General features: G+C 48.4%; 1 protein-coding gene across 2 annotated transcripts in view; it reads left to right on the forward strand.

Annotated features, from left to right (window-relative positions):
* VAV2 (vav guanine nucleotide exchange factor 2) overlaps positions 1-20247 on the forward strand; it is a 1354235-nt gene that overhangs the window by 944010 nt on the left and 389978 nt on the right. For both annotated transcript variants that reach the window (XM_069609623.1, XM_069609624.1), the window contains exon 5: positions 4514-4619. In XM_069609623.1, the coding sequence (XP_069465724.1) occupies positions 4514-4619 (106 nt within the window). The remainder of the gene's footprint in view (positions 1-4513; positions 4620-20247) is intronic.

Raw genomic sequence — 20247 nt, forward strand, 5'->3', positions numbered from 1 at the left:
TTTACCAGCTGTTGTCACTGCACGCCAGCTGCTCATACAAGGTGCTCCAAAGTCTTTAAGCAAAGACTGACTGGTCATTGGTTCACGGTCTAGGACCTATCCTTTGCAACACCTTCTCCCATCCTGGGTAGAGCAACCACTTCTTTAATTCCATCCTAAAGACACATGTGTATGCTCCCGCTTCCCCCCTATTACTTAATATGTTGTTATGAAGCCTCTTTAAAGTAGCCTTTTCCCTTGACCTTGGCTTGCCATCTGCTGTACCTACCCAGTGTGCTCTGAAGCAACCAGCAGGTTGCATGATGACTCTATAAACCACTATTGGGTGGCATAAAAGTTGGCACTTTGGGCAACTAGATTTCTAGGTGCTTCAACCATTTGCAAGGTATTTCACCCAGGTAGTCTCAACATTTCCAAACTATTCTTACCCTATTCCCAGGTCCCCCTTTACAAGCTATGCCATCTAATGTCCATGGTCTTGCACCATTTGCCATCTATGAACTGGGTGGTGGCAACGGCCACCCCTGGCCCTTATGATGAGCATCCTGCAGATACTAGCCTGGTTTATCAAAGGCAATGGCCATACCAACCTCCCCATGTGGGAACTACAGTGGCTACCCATCTAAGGGTACGTCATCTTCAAAACAGCCTGCATCACCTCGAAGGCCCCCATCGAAATCATACGTGTTCGAGCACCCTTTCCCATTCTGATTGTCCGTCGCGCTCTGCTACATACAAAACCATCCAAAATCATCATGTGGCTTTTGTATACAAAATTCCCGTCCGAAATATGAAGGATCTTTAGTCTGAGAATTGCCCATAACTTCCCATTACCTCGTTTTTGTTGTAACCCTGGCTACCACAGTTCTTGCCGTATTGTAGAGCTGAACATAGTATGTTATGTGATGTTTGTATAGTGCCTAACTGCCGTGACCCTGGCCTTAAAGCTCTTTAGAGTCTCTGGAAGTGTGACAGGCCTTAGCCTGGACCTACACGAGATAGTAAGTTGCATCGCAGGTGAAGACATTACACGATATTAGAATCGTTTTGACCGCAGTCCAATGGCGATTGTGGCAGCGGTGACTTGTGCTGTGATGGTCTAAGCATTGCTGCGGGGTGCCCGGCGAGTTGCCTCCCCTGTGAATGTGGCATGGGAGTCATTCAGCTGATATCGGGATGTTGCGCTAAGAAGGGGGAGCGAGCAGCGCGCGTATCCACCCATATCTATCCCTACAGCAGCTGATTGCAATGGCGAGCTCGGAAATGACATGTCAGGCTGCACTTTACATTATTTGCATAATTGGTAAACATCACATGTTAAACAGCAAATTAGAGTGCATCGATGATTGCGGGCAAATGGCAATCTCTGGCAGAAATGACTAGCACTGTAGCGTCATATTCAGCCTGTTGTTGGATTGGCTGCACAGTGCTGCGTGATTTGCAGTCAGGGAAGAGGTGTTTGCTGGCTGCGATTGAATTTGGTGTGGGACTCGGGAAGCCTGCATGGGGACCCTGTGCTAAAGGGTGAACTGAGTAAGGTGTATTTCAGCAACTTTCTATCCCTCAAGCAACTGATTGCAGCAGACGTCTCTGCGACTATATGCTCGGTATTGCCTTACATAGCATGCATGTTTGGTGAACATTTCATGTTAAGTAGTACATCACAATGTAGGCCTATTTGTTAGCCGAAGGTTTGCTGCTACAGTTCCAGGAATATACTTGATGAACCTCTATGTCCTAATTCACAGAAGCGTCGTATAATGGCAAAACCCCATTGGAAAAAGCTCTGTGAATAAGGGCCTTAGACTTTTTAGCTGTGCTGCTCGAAAGCATCTTGGCTCAAAAGACTGCGGACTGGTGTTTGAAGGTCCGAAAGTACAATAAGAATAATGTAATACGCTACAGTTAATGAAAATAAAGGAAAGTTCCAATTTGGGAATTGATACCATAAGGTTATGTGATACGTACATACTTTAGGTGCTTATGCAAGGAGGATTATGCAATATATTTGGTAACAGGGTATCCCAAGTTGGGCCTTTCTGCAAGAAGGTGAAGTTGAGACTGGCTTCAGGTTCCACGTGGGGGTGCATGCCCCTCTCTGTTATCATCATCACGCCTCCGGGGAGTTCCTCATCGAGGATAAGGCACTCCTATGCCCCTCTTCAGCGTCTCCCACACAACCTAGCCGCCTCCATATATGGCCTCCCCTTCCCCAGTCAGCTGGATGAAATGGAAGAACCCGCAGCCTCCCGACCCCCTGAATGTTATCAAACCGTCTTCTCAACATTTGAGCATAGACTTTTCTTCTCATTTTTCACCTAGAAATGTCATATTCGTACTCTAAGAAACCAAGATCCACTTTACATAACTGCGAAAACCCATACATTGAATAACCCAGAGACAAAGGGCTGTTGGCTACCATGACATTCCCCAAGAAACATTGTCCAGATGTATAGCAATATTAAACTTCATTCTCTTTCAACATCAAGTCTGTCTTCAGGATAATTTAGAGTAGCATTTCTGCACTTCTCTTGGGGGCCTAGTAAAGGCATCAAAACCTTCAGAGAGAATGTGCTGCATTCAGAGATGGAAAGCAAACATACTCCTGCATAATAACGTAATCCACAGGATGCAAACAGGTACGCCGTTTCACCTAAATATCAAGGGTAGTGGAAGTGACATCACACGACCCTTGACCTCTGATGACATCACAGGAAGTGATACCATTGGACCCCCCTCGTGAAGTGAAGTGACATTACGGGAAGCGATGGAACACAACCTTTCACCCCTTCACAAAAGAGGAAGTGGCGTCATATAGCATTGTACCCAAGTACACTACGAATAATATGGTGACGATACCACTATAATGTGATATACATTTCATACAAGAATGGATCACCATTTGTATCGTTAATATCAGTGCTTATAGGCCCATATTACCAAAACACTGTGAATGCAAGCAGACGTCCAAGGCCAAATGATGACGCATTATTATATAGCATTTATGCTTAAGCACTTTATAAAGAACAAATGTACATACAATAATCACCCAACCTGTGTTGGTACTCATTTATCGACCTCTGAAAGACTTGGTTGAGGTGTTTAAGAACAGACTAAATCAGTGACTTCCCCTGAAGTGTGCCTGAAATAAACCCTCAATGAGTCTAGCAATCAGAGGCGTTGCTAGGGGGGGTCTGAGGGGGCTATAGCCCCAGGTCTTTTGGTTGTAGCCCCAGATAGAAGCTCAGGAGCTACAACCAAAACACTAGCTAGACCCGAGTCTCAACAGTCCCGACATTAGTGTAGCCCCGGATCTTTTCCAGACCTAGCAACAGCCCTGCTAGCAATGTTTTTATAGAATTCCAGAAAGACAAATTATTTGTTATTCCTATTCTTACTGCTCCAAGTGTTAAACTTGTGGAACCCCCAGTTTTTTAAAGAGGCCTACACAAGAAAGCCAGCCACTCCTGAAACAAAGAGCCATATGGCACTGGACACAGCCCAAGAGCTTACATTTAAAATATATATATATATTTTTGAGTTTTTTAACGGTAGAAAGGGAGATCTCAGGGCCCTAGTAAGACACGATCTCAATGTCACTAGGCCTAGTAAGATCGTTGTCTTTGCCCTCCCTCGGTTTCCCCTCCCTTGCCTTGCTGTGCCTTGAAACACTTGTGAACTGTGTGTCTTGCGTTACAGCATTTGTTATACTCCACTGCTGTGGAGATGGAGATTTGCAGGGAGAGATTTGAACTTTTGTATTTTCTTCAAGCGAAGTTGGTGGCCTGTGGGGATTTTTCTATTATTATTATTATTAGTATTATTATTATTGTATTTATTGAGTGTGGACCTAGCTTTGAGAAGCAACGGAGCTCTTTACAGAGGTATAGACCAATACAGAGACACATTAGAGCTCTTTTCAGAGGTGACAACAGAACACATATACAGCGGGTGGTAGGAAACAGAGGGGCACAGAGGAGGGGTACAGCTGTACAGGGTGGTGAGTGGGAGGGGGTGGATGGTGTCTAGCGAGTCAGGTGGCGTGGGGGGCCACTTGATGGCCTAGGTGTTGAGGAGGAGAGGCTCCTTGAAGAGGTGGGTCTTGTTATTCTCTGAATTCTGAAAGGAGGGAGTCTGATGCTGACTGTATGAAGAGTTTGGCACGCTCTTGTATTTCATTACCTCTGAGTTTGTAGTCTACGGAGGGCGCAGCTACGTGTTCAGCTGCCCTTTTATTTTTTCTTTACCAGAAGTTTGTTGTTTTCTAGGTTTTCTTCTGTTTGGCCAGTTGGGTATTTGCATTTATATATTCTTAAGTTTGTGGTCGGTGGGGTTTCTCTCTCCGAGTCTTTGCATTTTCTTTTCCTGGAGTTGGAGTTTTGCTTGGATGTCCCCTGCCTGGAGAGTTGGTTCGTTGGACTTTCTTTCCATGTAGTTGGTGGGTTTATCATCTCCTGCCTTTTGAGTTGACCATGTAGTTGGTTGTCCTTAATGCTGCCCCTTCTATTTACAGCGAGCATGAAGTCGGAGGTGAAAGTGAATATGACCTTGTCCCACCCGAGGATGAAGCTGATGATATATACGAAGACATCATCAAGATGGAGACTCAGCAGCCCATGGTAAGGTGCATGGGACAGTTATCACCTCTGATTGAGTGATCGCTAGAGTGGATCACCTTGGTGTGTGTGTCTCTCCCGAGTGTCTCTGCACCTGACTTTCTATCTGTTGCTGTCTCTTTGCTTGTACCTTTGCTTGACCTTGACTTTATCTCTCTGCAGTTGTTTTTCACTCTTTGCCAATGAGTTTCTCTCGCTGCCTTTGAATCTCTCATCCATTGAGTTGCAATTTTCCTCGAAGTCTTCCTCTCGACCTGATCGTTTTTCTCTCTTGACCTGCAAGTCTTTCTGCCTCTTTGTGACTCTGGCCCTGACCCCTCTTCTCTGCACGTGACTTTCTCCCTCTCTCCGCCGTTGAGTCTTCCATTCTACATGTGTCCCTTTGCCTGTGAGGCTCTCACATGGTTAGCCTTTTCCTCTTCACTAGTGAATCTCCCTCGCCCCTCACTATTTCTCCTTGTCCATCCCTCCCCCATTAATCTTCCTCTCAGCAGGCAAGCCGTCCTCTATATACATCCATCTCACTCTTTCTGCATGGGAGTTTTGCTCTCTGCTTGTTTTATGCTCCCTCTGATAGTGAATTATTCTGTTTCCATGTCAACTGCATATACAAGACACCCCTTCCTGTTTGCACCCCGCAGATGCAGCTCAGTCTTCTAGGTAACTCCAACTCTCTCACCTCCACTCAGGCTGCCTTTTGTTGGACGGGCATCACCAACCATACGTAGGGGATGCAAAGAAACAATACCAGAACCCGGGCTTAGACTGGTCTCCGCCACCGTCCCTTTCTCTCTCAGAATTTGCACCATTAGTATTCCTCCCTGGATGCAACTTCTTCCATCTTGCGTATGAGCCCCACACCTTCTGTGATCCTTTCTATCTGTCCATGATACTTTCTCAGAAAATTAGTATTCCTGGGCTCTCTTTCTCTTCCCCCTTCTCTTTCTCTCCCTCCCTCCTTCTCTCTCACTTCCCTCCCTCCCTCCCTCCCTCCCTCCCTCCCTCCCTCCCTCCCTCCCTTCCTTCCTTCCTTCCTTCCTTCCTTCCTTCCTTCCTTCCTTCCTTCCTTCCTTCCTTCCTTCCTTCCTTCCTTCCTTCCTTCCTTCCTTCCTTCCTTCCTTCTTTCCCTCTGGGAGTGTGCATATAACTGCTCTTAGGCGTCGCTGTCTATCCCTGCTTTTGCCCAGATGGTCCTTGTGCATCTCTGCCTGCATTCTAGATTTTCCAGGTCTCCCTTTCTTTGAGCATTCGTGTTCCGTGAATTGATTTAGTTGTATATTGCTTTGTTGCCCACCCCTGGCCGGGTACCTCTTCACGTGGAATCCATTTTAGTATTTATTTCTGTGAATCTTATCTGTCTGTCGCCTCACCCATGATTGTACCTGCCAATATGTCACATATGTACGTTTCTCCATATGTGGGTTTGTGTTAGCATCTTTGCCAGGTGGTTGCTGCCTCTGCCTCGGCTCGTGGGAACAGCATGCCTGATTTTAATTGTTTGCTCAAATCTTTTGAATAATCTCTTTGCTATAGTATTAAATATGTCATTTCTATACCCTGCAGTATGTTTAGACATAGGCGTTTGTTTATTGCACAGCTCACTTGGGATTTAACCCAATTTACGAGTGCTTTTGTCATCATCGGCGATGAAGTGTGAGGCAGAAATTCATTACAATGGTGGCAAAGAGTTGCATGAGCTAACCCGGTCGGTTTACAGCACTCCAAGTCTGCGAAGTTGGATCCCAACCTACAAAGGAGTAGCACAAATGTTCTCCTCCTCTGCAACAGTTTCCTTCTCTAATAATAATATCCTTCTTGGAGATTTCAACAGCCCGAGTCCCAACCAGCAAAACACCTACGTGACTCCTTATTCTCTTTGACCAACTCCATGGACCTTAAACAGATCATACTCTTCCCCCACGCATGTGAGGGGTTACACGCTCAACCTAGCCTTCACCTCCTGCACGATTCTCTCTTGCTCAACCCCCCGTCCCCACAACTGGACTGACCATGCCGCGATTCCCCATCTCATATCACCGACAAGGCTGCCCCTGCAAAGGTCAGGCCAAACGCCCTGTTATTAAGCACTGATCCTTCGAGAATTTCCCGCTAGACACACTAGATGCAAAGTTCACAATATTTCCCATCACAGAGAATGCCTCAGTCCTTCTGGATACATTTAACCAACTTGCCAAAGAACTAGTGGATTCCCATGCACCTCTAAAGTCTAGTCGCACCTAAGCGTCTGCACCCTGGTACACACCCAAGCTGCCAAAAACAGCACTCTATCAGATCCCTTGAAAAGCAATGGTGCAAGAGCCGCAATCTAGAGGAACTCTCATCCCTCAAATCCCTGCATACCCAACGCAGACACATGCTCTCTGAGCCTAAGTCGGCTTACTACACTTCCACCAGTGAGGCAGCATCTAACAGGAGCTAAGCCTTATTCTAAGTAGTCAAGTACTGCTCCAAGCCCAACCTTGTCCCAGAGGTCCCGGCTTCACAAGAGAAATGCAACAGAATAAAGAGCTTCTTCATTAACAAAATTGATAAGATCAGAGGTGACATTGACACCTCAAAACTAGAGATAGCTCTGCTAGCCATCCTCAGGCACTGCCCTCCTGGAAAGACTGCACCCTATTCTCTCCTAAGGATCTCTGACACACTTACTTCACTCAAACCCACTACATACACAGACAACTTCCTCCCTGCCTCCCTAAACAACGCACTGGACGAGTATTTCAAACACTCCTTGGTATTGTAAACGCCTCCCTCAGTGAAGGTGCATTCCCAGATGTGTTGAAGACTGGTCTCATATGATCACTGCTAAAAAAAACTTGATTGACCCAGAGGACCTAACCAACTACAGACCTATCAATAGCCTCCTGTTCATCGTGAAGCTTATCAAGAAAATAGTTGCAACCCAACTACCTGCCAAAATCAACCAGCTTCACTTTCTCTGCGATTACCGTCTGGCTTCCGCCTCAAATATAGCACTGAGACTGCAACCGTCCAAGTGGAGGACGATGCACTCACAAGCACAGACACTCAGTACTCGTGTTTCCCAGTCCGCTAAGACGTCATCTGCCTCCGACACAGTTGATCACCAAGCACTCCTCTCCCTACTCCCCAACAGGATGGCCTTCTCTAGAACTGTACATACATGGTTTGCTTTCTACTTATCCAATAGGCACCAGATTGTACAGATGGGCTCATTAATGTGTGCGGTCCCCCAAGTTTCCGTTGTCTCCCCAATCATCTTCAGTCTATGCATGGTACCCTTGGGAACTCTCCTAAATGACCCCAACGTAGGCATCCATCAATATGCTGATGACATTGCTCGCCTCCATGAATACATGGCTACTATCCAAACATTGATGTCAAACGATTACCTTAAACTGAACCAGACCAGGACCGAATTTTCCCTAATCAGTCCCCTCACCAAACAGCAGCTTGTGCAACAATGGCTGGATGACGTGTGCCTGGAAGAATTCACCCTTTGGCTATCAAACTAAGCAAAATCCATGGGATTCTGCATTGACTTTAGCCTTTCCTTCCTAAAGCACGTAGTCAAAAAGTCACACACCGCATGGCTACAGATCCACACACTCCGCAAAATGAAAACCTCCATTCCCCCAAACGAATTCTGTACAGTGGTCCAACCCCTTGTTATCCCACACATCGGTGGGGGAAACGCCCTCCTTACTGGCCTTCCTGCTGTACACCTGGCCCACCTCAAACCAGCACACTAAACTGCTTCCTCTACCTCATTACAGGTGCCTGCAAATCTAACCATCTCTCTCCAACACTGTATATGCTTCACTGGCTAACTCTCCTTGTCGAGATCATATTCAAATCTGCATGTACCCCCAGCAAAGCATTCTCAAACAGAACACCAACATACTTGGCAGCTCAACTCCGCGCCTCTACAGGCTCTCGCACCTCACATATAAAAACTATCGAAAGGTTGGAATCAAAGCTGGTCCACAAAGAGTAGACTTGCAAGCAGTCCTTCTCCTGACACGCCCTGACTGTCTGGAACTCAATTCCAGTAGAGGCTTCAAATGCCCCTATCATCCCCCAGTTCAGAAAAACACTAAAGACGTGTCTCTTTCTACAATAGATGCCAGGGGGGAAAAAAGCTCTCTCCCTCCACCAACAGGTGGATGATAGCCGGTCAAGTGGCACAGCGAGTAGAGCGCTCGCTTTGACATCTGTGCAGAGTCTGCTAACGCAGGTTCGAATCCTATATATAATGTGTCCCTTTCGCTGCTGGTAGTAGACTATTCTTGTGTAAATAATGGAGCATGGGTTGACCCCTTACCCATTCAATAAAGGGGAAATGTATCCTCCTAAATTTAGAAGGGTCATCCGTATCCCATTATGGTTTTCAGCGAACAGTACAATGCTGGGACGTGAAGTTCCTGTTTGTTAAAAGACACACATGCCTACATGTCCTACGATCAGTGGTGGAAGTGAGCGGGAACAGTCGGGAGCGGTGTTCAACTACTTTTATTTTTTACTGTTAACAGCTCCAATACTTTTTGCAACCATTTTTACCATTCCCGGAACTGTTCTTTGTGAAGTTAAAGCACACTTCTCCATTTTACCCCGGATATCAGTTACAGCGAAACAGAAATCTGTTTCAACTCAATTGGCTGTCAACCAGCAAGACTGCAAGCCTTTGAAAACCGTGTTGCACGTTACTCCCTCCCTCCCTTCCTTCATTCTCGGTCCCCTGCTGGAATCACAGACCCACTACTTTATTGGTACACTTCTTTCATTGCCTACGCTGGTAATGTTCTGCCAGCTAATAGGTCAAAACTGGTTAAATGTGCTCCTCGTGGCATGGGGCCAGTTGACATCTCAGGGTTGGGCAGGCAAGTGGCGACTGTGTCGTTTCTTTTTAAACAACTCTTAACTGACCCTGCCTTTTGTATTTGAAATTAATTATAATTGCCATGATCCACAGAACGCGCCCCTTTTGGACTTCCTGGTCCTTGTCACAACGTGGCTTGCACTCTTTGATACTCCCAACATGGCCGTCTAATATGGTGCGCCTTGCACCAGCTTCCACGTCGGACGTAGCACATTCTACAAATAGACCACGCCCCGCGGCCCCGCGCTTCTCAACGATATTGCTGGTAGTGACTAGACGTGTGCTCTGTAGTTCGCTGAACTATTCTCCTGTCCTTGGTTCCCGCACCCTCTAATTTCCGAATTCATTCCTCCCTCATCTCTTACCTTGTTTCCCGGATTTTGTGTACCTCCTTTGTGTACACTTCCTCGCTTCCTGGACGTCCTGAGCATCCGAGTATCCTGGAACGCTGAACGCACGCTGTAGTCAGAGGAGACTCGCGCGGGCTTATACAAAACCCGATCCGTGCGCAAGAAGACTTCCTCCAAGAAATCCTGCAAGGAGCGATCTCAGGTGAGAAGGGGGGAATTCAGTGACAGTTTGAGACGCCAAACAACCGAAGTTGAAACCAACATGGAACAGGCCGTTCAGGATATCATGCGTGGCATGCAAGAATTAACGACCGAGGTGCAGAATTTAAAGGCGGAAAACGCCGCATTGAAACAACTGGTTTTGTCCCGCGATTCTGCCACAAAGGAAACCGTGCTACTGGGTGGCATTGTAGACAAATACGATGGGTCTGCAAAAACCCTTAGTGGATTCCTTGACTCTTGTTAAGTCCACTTTACCTTTTAAGCCCTACTATTTTTCAACTCCCAGGGCGAAGGTGGGCTTTATAATCTCGCACCTCTCCGGGAATGCACTGGCTTGGGCTACTCCTTTAGTCAATTCTGGAGATGCCCTCCTGGATGATTACGATGGATTCATACAGGCCCTTAAGACCATGTTTGTTCGCCCAGAAGAGGTCTATAGTGCCCAGGAACGTCTACTTGACTTTCGGCAAGGATCCCAGGACATGCTTACGTATGTCACAAAATTCAAACAATTGCCCAAGGAAGCGGATTGGCCTTCAGAAGCAAGCTTTACTCTTTTCCAAAGGGGGCTAAATGAAGAGATAAAAGACGAATTAGCCAGAGTGGCTCGTCCAAGTTCATTCAAGGCCCTTAAGGATCTTGCCATGCAGATAGACTTTCATATCCAGGAAAGGAAGGCAGAGAGGAAAAAGACCAAGATGCCTTTCCAGAAGGGTTCCCTTGAGAACTCATTGAAACCGGACCCTACTCCAGTCTCTGGTTGTGATCCAGAACCCATGCAAATAGGGGCCTTCCGTGGACCCATATCCCCGCAAGAAAGGATGAGAAGGATACACACGGGCTTATGCATGTATTGTGCCTCGGATAAACACCTAGTTAGAGAATGTCCTCTAGCCCCTCCACGGCGTTCGGGAAACGCCAGCTCCCGGTCCTAGATGGAGCAAGGCTTCGGGAGAGGGATGTTTGCTCCACATCTATTCCATCCTTGAACTCTCCTGGACAGAACAATCTAGTGATTCTACAAGCCTTCCTATCGTCATCCAAGAATAAGACCTACCCTATTTTGGCCTTGGTGGATTGTTGGGCTATGGGAATATTCATTGATCAAGATTGGGTCTTTAAACGCCACATTCCATATGAAACACAAAGTATCATGCAACCTGTAGAGTCGATCGACGGAAGACCTCTCTCTTCAGGACCTATATCCTTGGAGACCAAAGAAATCCAACTCTCGATAAACCATCACCAAGAGTTGATCAAATTTGACATCATCAAGTCAGTCCATTACCCTATTGTACTGGGTATGCCCTGGTTGCAGAAACACAATCCTTACATCAATTGGGCAGCAGTATCCTTGTTTCTTGGTTCTGAGTTTTGCATATCTCACTGTCTATTCCCGGATTCCTCCTTGACAACTTCCGAAAGCACGCCAACAGACCAGCAAGGCCCACTCATGGTTTCAAACGTCATACAGGTTCCTAGGGCCCATCAGGAATACACTGATGTGTTTTCAACTGCTATAGTCCAGGCCCCACCCCCTCACAGACCTGAAGACTGCGCTATGGATACAGAACCTTCAGCAGTGATTCCCTTTGGGAGGATGTTCATTCTATCCGAACCGGAAAAAAGGACCTTAGAGAATACTTGGATACCAACCTTGAAAATGGCACCAGAAGACCATCTAAATCTCCAGCTGGAGCTTCGTTGTTTTTTGTTCCCAAGAAAGACACTAAAGAGCTTAGACCTTGTCTTGATTATTGTGGATTGAATCAGTGCACCCTCAAGGACCGCTTTCCCTTGCCCTTAATCTCGGATATCCTGGAAGCGGTGAGAGGAGCTGTAATCTTCACGAAGTTTGATCTCAGGGGTGCCTACCATCTGATCCGTATCAGGGAAGGAGACGAATGGAAAACAGCCTCTAGAACACCCTTTGGTCACTTTGAGTACTTGGTCATGCCCTTCGGGCTTGCAAATGCCCCCGCAGTCTTCAAACGCCTCATGGATAGGGTGTTTTCTGACATGTTGTTCCTCTTCGTCATCGTTTACCTGGATGATATCTTGATTTACTCCAAGGATCCTCAAAAGCATGAATAGCATGTAAAGGCAGTTTTGCAACGGCTACGTGAACACAAACTCCTAGCTAAACCCGAGAAATGCCTTTTTCATGTCCCTTCTGTTCATTATCTAGGATTTGTCCTTAGTCCAGAAGGAATAGGAATGGACCATTCAAAGGTGAAAGCTGTACTATCTTGGCCTGGTCCCACTTCTGTGAAACAGATTGAATCCTTCCTGGGGCTTGCCAATTTATACCGGAAATTCATACCATCCTTTTCTGAAATAGTTCAACGGATCATTACATTATTGAAAAAAGACACCCCCTTCCTCTGGACCCCAGCCCAGGACAAGGCATCCCAATGATTAAAAACAGAGTTTACTCAAGCCCCTATCCTTGCTCAACCCGATATTAATCGACCATTCCTAGTGGAGACGGATGACTCTAACTATGCCATAGGAGCAGTGTTAAAGCAAGAATTCGAGGATAAATTAGAGCACCCCATTGCTTATCTCTCACGAACCCTGACTTCCAGCGAGACTCATTACTCCGTCTTGGAAAAGGAACTGTTGGCCATCTGTCAAGCCTTCACTGAATGGCAGCATCTACTTCTGAGAGCTAAACATCCTGTCCAGGTCCGTACGGACCATCAAAATCTTCAAGTTCTGCAATCTATGGAATGTAGGAATAGCCGTCAAGCCCATCAGGCCTTCTTCTTTGCCAGTACCAGTTCCACATCCATCATGTCCCCGGATCACAGAACATATCTCAACGTTCTGATTACAAAACTCTTGAAGATTGGACCTACCCAAAGATGTTTCCCCACACAATTTTTGTAGCTCAAGCAGTCAGTCTCCTGGAAGACATTCGAATGCAAACCCAGTCCTCTGAAATATGGAAGGAATTCACAGGAAAGAATCGATGGAGTCTAAAAACTAGAGACGGATATTTGTTCAAGTACAATGCCCTGGTCATTCCCACACAGAGACTGCAACTACGGATTATTAGCCTCTGTCATGACACTCTTCACTCCGGGCATCGTGGTGTCACCAACACCCTTCGTCTCGTACAAAGACAATTTTGGTGGCCCAAAATGAAAACGGACATTCAACGGTACATTCAAGTCTGCAATCAAAACAAACATGATAACAAGAAACCGGCAGGTCTCCTACTTCAACCTACACTACCTTCTAAGCCCTGGGAGTTCATCGCTACAGACTTTATCATGGAATTACCACCATCTAGGGGCTATACGACAATCATGGTCACCATTGATTTATTCACCCACATGGCCCATTTTACACCATTGTACAAATTGCCATCTTCCTCAGAACTCGCTGGCATTTTCCTGGAACATATATTTCGCCTTCATGGACTCCGTTCCAAGATCATATCAGATCGAGGACCTCAATACATCTCTCAATTCTGGAAACATCTATGTCGTGTTCTAGGAATCCAACGTGCTCTCTCATCGGGTTATCACCCACAGACTAACGGAGCTACGGAACGTGTAAACCAGACCCTGGAACAATACCTTCATTGTTTCGCCACCAAGGTACAGGACGACTGGTCACTCCTTATACCCGTGGCTGAATTCGCTTACAACAACTCTGATCATTCGGCAGTCAAGACCAGCCCTTTTTTATTGCAGCCAAGGATTCCACCTGTCAGTTCTACCTTCCATTCTCCCATATCCCACACCTGTACCAACAGTTGACTCCTGGATTGAAACTCTCATCAATGTTCACAAGGAAGCCAAAGAACATTTAGAAAAGGCCCGAACACACACTAAGCGTTATGCGGATACCAAAAAAAGACCAGGGCCTTCTTATTTTTTTTTTTTTCAAAACTTTATTTATATTTTTTTACAGTAATCAGTAGGCATAGCTCCAACAGGGAGCTGCCAAATGCAATACCCAACCTCAGTTCCCCCGCCCCTCCGCCCCCCATCCCCCATTTCCACAGTGTCTCTGAATGTTCCCGACCGTCGCCTTAGTCGAATGGAAGGTTTCTCGCCTTGTCCTCCCGCTTCTCTCTCCTATGGACACATGTTCTGGGCGTTCGGATTATCTGAGTCTGAGGTAACAGACTTTTCCATCAGGTAGGTGATATATGGTCCCCAGATGTCAGGAGGGCGTGCGTGTAGAGGCAGCGTACGAATAAATTCGGTGTCCATATCCTGGCAATAAGTTATATCCTTCTCCCAGTCGGCTACTCTAGGGAGTGGGCCCCTGCCCCATGACATGGCTATTCTTCTTCGTGCTAGTACCATGAGAAGTGCTGCTAACTTGCGTGATGCTGGCTGCAGATGTCTTGTGAGGCCAAGAAGCGGGCCCAGCGGCAGGGGGGCCATCTCCTCTCCTATAATCTCAGATGTTGTTTGTATAACGGAGGACCAGAATTGCTGGACACCGGGGCAGACCCATGCCAAATGAAGAAAATCGGCGTTGGGACAAGCGCATCTCTCGCACTGAGCCGATGCCTCTGGGTGGTGCCTGCGTTTTTTGACGGGTGTGTAATATGTTTGGTGCACAAAATTGAAGTGGATTAGTTTGTAGCGAGAATTTAGCGCTACTTTTTGGGTTTGTCGAAGAATGTAGGCCCAGTCATCCTCATTAATTGGTTCCTGTAAAGCCGATTCCCACCTGCGTTGCACCTTAGGTTGGAGCTTTCTTGTGTCACTTACCAAGGTTTTGTACAGGGTTGACACCAGTCTACCCTCTCCTTGTGCTAATATTGTGTTATGAAGCAGCTCCCACGTGGGGGGTTGCTTTGGGAATGAGGGGAATAGCCCCTGTAGAGAGTGACGGAGTCTGAAATAGAGAAAGATGTCCAAGGATGTGTTCCCTCCCTTGTCCCTGGCCATTTGGGGGGTCAGAAAGGTGCCCTCCAGGAAGAGGTCTCCTAGCGTTTTTACTCCTATTTTGTCTACCCATAGCAGGAATACCTTTTCATTCGTGAGTGGGATGCCGGGGATAAATTTTATAGGTAGTATGGGGGAGAATCGAACAGCCACACCGTACTCACTAGCTATCTTCTTCCATATCGCATATGTGGATAGGACCGTGTTCAGCGTTTTATGCGGCACGGGGATGTGGCTAATTATGACTGCGGTTAGTAGATCGGGGGAGGCCAGGGCTCTTTCCACTTGTACATGTGGTCTTATGTAGTGGGTTGAGTACCAGTGGCTCAGGAATTGGGCCTGAGCCGCCCAATAATATTTCTCTATATCGGGGAGCGCCAGACCACCCTTCGATATTGGTAAAGTGAGTGTGTTGTATGCCACCCGAGCAGGCTTCCCCGCCCATATTAACTCTAGGATCGCGCTCTTGATTTTCGACAGAAAGGACTTGGGGAGAAGTAGGGGGATATTTGTGAAGAGATATAGGAGTTTGGGGAGAATAACCATTTTCGTCAGTGAGGTCCTGCCCCACAGCGTCAATGGGAGTGATTTCCATCTCTGAATACGTTCCTGTAATATCTGCAGTGTGGTTCCATAATTGTCTCTAAATATCTCGTGATAGTTACGTGACATCTTGATCCCCAGGTAGCGCACCTTTGAGGTTTCCCATTGGAACCCATGGTCGTCGGCGAACTCTGAGGTGCAAGGAGTCAGGGGGAATACTATTGATTTGGAGCGGTTGGTTTTCAGTCCTGACATCAACCCAAATTTTATCACCTCTCGCATTACGGGGTTAAGGTTAACTTGGGGGTCGCTGACGAACAACATGACGTCGTCCGCGTAAAGGGAGACGATTAGCCTGTGAGGACCCAGTCTTAACCCTCGCTCTAACTGCTCGGCCCGTAACCTCGAGGCTAGGGGTTCCATCACCAGGGCGAAGATAAGGGCCGAAAGTGGGCAACCCTGTCTCGTTCCGCGTTCTAGTGTGATCCCCGATGATTTAGTGTTCCCTAGCGTGATGTACGAGCGTGGTTTGTTATAGAGCAGAGCTACCAGTTTCAGGAAGAAGTTACCCAGACCCATCTGCCTCAGTGTCGCGAACATGAAGGGCCACTCCACTGAGTCAAACGCCTTCTCGGCGTCTAGCAGTACCGCTATTGCCTGTTGTGTCGGGTCTATGGCTTCGATGACACCAAACAACCTCCTTATGCCGAACGTCGTGCTGCGCCCCGGGATGAACCCGGCTTGGTCACCCAGCACCAGTGCTGGCATCAGAGGGAGCAGTCTGGCCGCTAGAATTTTGGCCAGGATCTTGTTGTCCAGATTGATCAGTGAGATCGGCCTGTACGAGGCGCAGTTCTCTGTAGGTTTTCCGGGCTTATGCAGCATCATCACGTTGGCCTCGCGCATCGTGGGGGGAAGTGCTCCTCGACCCACCGCCTCTTCGTAGACCTGCAAGAGGAGGGGGGCCACTATGTCCATGTGTGCCTTGTAGAACTCGCCATTGAGCCCATCGGGACCGGGTGCTTTGGTGTTAGGTAGAGATTTGATTGCTGTCTGGATTTCTTCAAGTGAAATGGGCGCGTTCAGGGGTTCGCGCAAGTCTTGGCTTACCCAGTACAGTTCTGTGTCATTGAGGTATTCTTGTATCGCTTCGGGATCTGATGTTCCTTTTGAGCTGTACAGGTCTTGATAGAATTCCTGGAAGGCGTTGGAGATCTCCTCCTCCGTGTAGGCCTTCTGTCCTAGCGCGTCTGTGACACATTCAATATGGGGTGGGACTTTGTCAATCGCTAATAGTCGGGCCAGCAGTGCACCTGGTTTTTGCCCCTCTCCGTACTGCCTGATCTGCTGTCTACGACCCAGGAACTTCAGTTCACGGTCTGCCGTCTCCTTAAATTTCAAGAGTTCTTTTTTAAGTTTGGCTTGGGTGCATGGATCTGGGGTATTGAGGAGATTCTGTTCCAATTCTTTCAAACGGTCCTCAATGTTGGACAGTTCCCTTCGGATCAGTTTTAGTACCCCATTTTCTTTAGTCAGGCAGATTCCTCTTACAAAGCACTTGAATGTTTCCCAAATGGTGCATGCGGAGTCGACCGAGCTTTGGTTGGTGTCTATGAAGGAGATTATTTCTTGTTGCAGTTCTGCTGCAAACACGGCATCTGTGAGTGACCCGGGTTTAAACCTCCAGTTGAGGCCTGGCACTGCTGCGCCCGCTAGAGTGGTCTCCAACACCACCATCGAATGGTCGGAGTAGGACCTTGGTAGGATCTGGCCGCGTCCCACCTAAAAGGGCTATGGGAAGATGCCAGGATATAATCGATTCTAGAACTGGTGTTGTGTACCGCTGATCGGAAGGTGTAGTCTCTGCTGTCCCGGTTGTGTCTTCTCCACATGTCGGAAAGGTTGAAGGCCCGACAAATCTCTCGAACCTGTGTACTGGCTTTAGACGGTTTTCCTGAAGTGTTGTGGGATCTGTCGAGCCTGGGGTCCAGTGTGGTATTGAGGTCGGCACCCCACACCACAGTCGACGCTTCGGTTGTGGCTAGGTGGGACATTATCCAGTTAAAGTTGTCAGGTCCATCTGTGTTTGGCGCATAAGAGTTGACCACCACCACTTCCTTTCCTGCGATTATTCCTTTCACCATTAGGGCCCTCCCTTCAGTGTCTTTCTTTGACTCGATGAAGCTAAAATTGGACCTTTTATCGATCAGGATCGCCACACCTCTGGCGAACGATGAGTAAGACGAGAAGTACCGATGGCATCCCCATGATCTGGCCCAATGTTGTTCCGACGAGGGCAGCAGGTGAGTCTCCTGGAGTATTGCAATGTTAATTTTGTGTCTCCGCAGATATTGGAGGATTCTCCTCATTTTCGTGGGCTGGTTGCCACCACGTATATTCCAGGTAGCGATTTTCAACTTCGTCGCTGCCATCTGTACGCGTCGATGTGGTCCTGTCGGGCCGGGGCCCGCGGAATTGGCTGGGGTCGCTTTCGGGGATGGGGCCAGGAAGACTTGGCGATTGTTAGGTATATAGTTCCTCGCATGACTGTCGTGGATCGGGGGTATGTGGGTTGAGGCGGCGTTGCTGAATTAACTTCCCTCCCCTGCACGGGCAACCCCCAACTGGCCCGTGGTAAACAGTCCCATAGTAACAAAACAACTTGCATTGCTGTGCTCGGGGCGCAAGTGGCCCTCCAAGAGGAGGTTAGCTCCCTTCCCCGGATTCGATAGTGGGCTGCGGTGGTCTTCCCTTGTCAGCCATGCAGTCACAAGCTGTCCCCTTGGGTGCCCTGTGGGCAAATTTTACGGTGGATTTCTTCTCGGTCTCTCCCCCCTTTGTGGCCTTCCGTTGGAGGAGGCGGGCCTGCAGCCCGAGCGGTCCAGATAGTTGCTTGTCTCTTCTGGAGAGTTGAAAAACTGGGTCTTACCCTCGTGTTGGATTCGGAGTTTGGCCGGGTAGAGCATGGCGTATTGTATCTGGTTCTCTTGGAGCCTGCGCTTTACCGCCGTGAACGATCTTCTTTGCACTTGGACCGCCTGGGAGAAATCCGGGAAAAACTGAATCTTATCGCCGTCGTACTGAAGATCTCCTTTCTCCCTGGCCGCCCGTAGAATGGCGTCCCGGTCTTTGTAGTTGAGCACTCTCGCTATGATTGGGCGAGGATTCGCCCCCGGGATCGGTCTGGTGTTGGGAATTCGATGGGCTCTCTCCACGACGAACAATTTAGACAGGATGTCCGTGCCGAAGAGGTCCACGCATAGTTTCTCAATGTAATCCTCCATTTTTATGGTGAGTTGTTGTTCCCTAACTCCAACGATCCTGATGTTGTTGCGTCGGGAGCGGCCCTCCAAGTCTTCGTTCTTGGCGTTTACCGCTTTCATTTGCACTTCTAGGGAGGCCACTCTGGATGTTAGGGCCACTGCCCCATCGTCGAGGTCCGACACCCTCTGCTCGACTGTGTCCAGTCTATCAGCGTGTTTGTCTAACCTATGCTGGAGCAGATCGACCTTGGAGGAGAGTGTGTCGAGTTTGCTTCCAAGACCGCCTATCCCGGCTTTTAGTTCTAGGAGGATTTCCCTGATGTCGAACCCGTGGGCCTCCTCCTCGTCCTGGGCCGCGGCCTGGATGGGAGACAGCGCTCTGCCATTTGAGGTGATTGGTTTGGTCGTGGAGCTGCCCTCAAAGTTTAGCTTCTTTTGAGCTCTGTCCATTTTTTTTGAAGTCGCCATTGATTCTCGCGTTGCGGGGGCCCTGATGGTAACGGGAAGTAGGCCCGGTTGATCCGTGCTTTGTTGCGCCGCCACCGGTGAGGATTCCCCCCAATGTTCCCCTTTTGGATAGGAGTTTGTGGAGGCGGGGGTGATGCCGGATCCAGGCGTTGTCTACCGCTGGTTAACGGTTGCGCAGCCCGTTTGTTGGAGGCCCCGGGTCGGCTCGTGTGGACCCAGGCTTGCGGTCACCCGCGCCTCGCGCCTTCTCACAGGCTGGATATCACCCCGGGGTGTATGGACGAGGGTGCACGGGGCGCGCGTACCTGGCCTTCGGCGTTCATTCGGGATGGCTCCTCCGAGACTCTGCAGGATGTTCCTCCGCCTTCGGCCCGCCCCGCCTCCAACCGCCTCGCGTCCGGCCCGTGCCTACGCTCCACTCGGACAGGGGTGGGGGATGGTTTCTCGTCGTCGAGGAATCGGGACCCAGCGTCTGAGGTTCGACGAAAGAGGTACTTCGTTCCGTTCAGAATCGCCTTGGCTACAAACTGGGGGTGGCAGCATACACATTGCCCATCGCGGATGCCTCGATTAGTCAGGATTTTAGGGGAGCTCCGCGGAGCTCACAGGGAGGCCGCCATCTTGGACGGCTCTCTAGCGCCCTGACCAGGGCCTTCTTATGCCGTCGGCGATCAGGTCTGGCTGTCCTCGAAACTACTGCCTTGACATTTACGACCAAACAAACTAGCCCACCATTACTATGGACCTTTTTCCATAAAGGAAATCATAAACCCAGTCTCATTCCGGCTCAAGTTACCAGACTCCTGGAAGAAGATTCATCCAGTTTTTCACACTTCCTTATTAAAACCTTACATCCGATCCCCTCGGAAATCCTGCAGACCCAACCCTGTGGTTGTTGAAAATCAGCTGGAATATGAAGTATCCTGAATATGCAACTACAGGTATAAACGGGGTCAACTTCAATATTTGGTCGAGTGGAAAGGATATCCT

Source organism: Ambystoma mexicanum, chromosome 8 (assembly GCF_040938575.1).
Source record: "Ambystoma mexicanum isolate Mex_15411 chromosome 8, UKY_AmexF1_1, whole genome shotgun sequence".
NCBI classification, from domain to species: Eukaryota; Metazoa; Chordata; class Amphibia; order Caudata; family Ambystomatidae; genus Ambystoma; species Ambystoma mexicanum.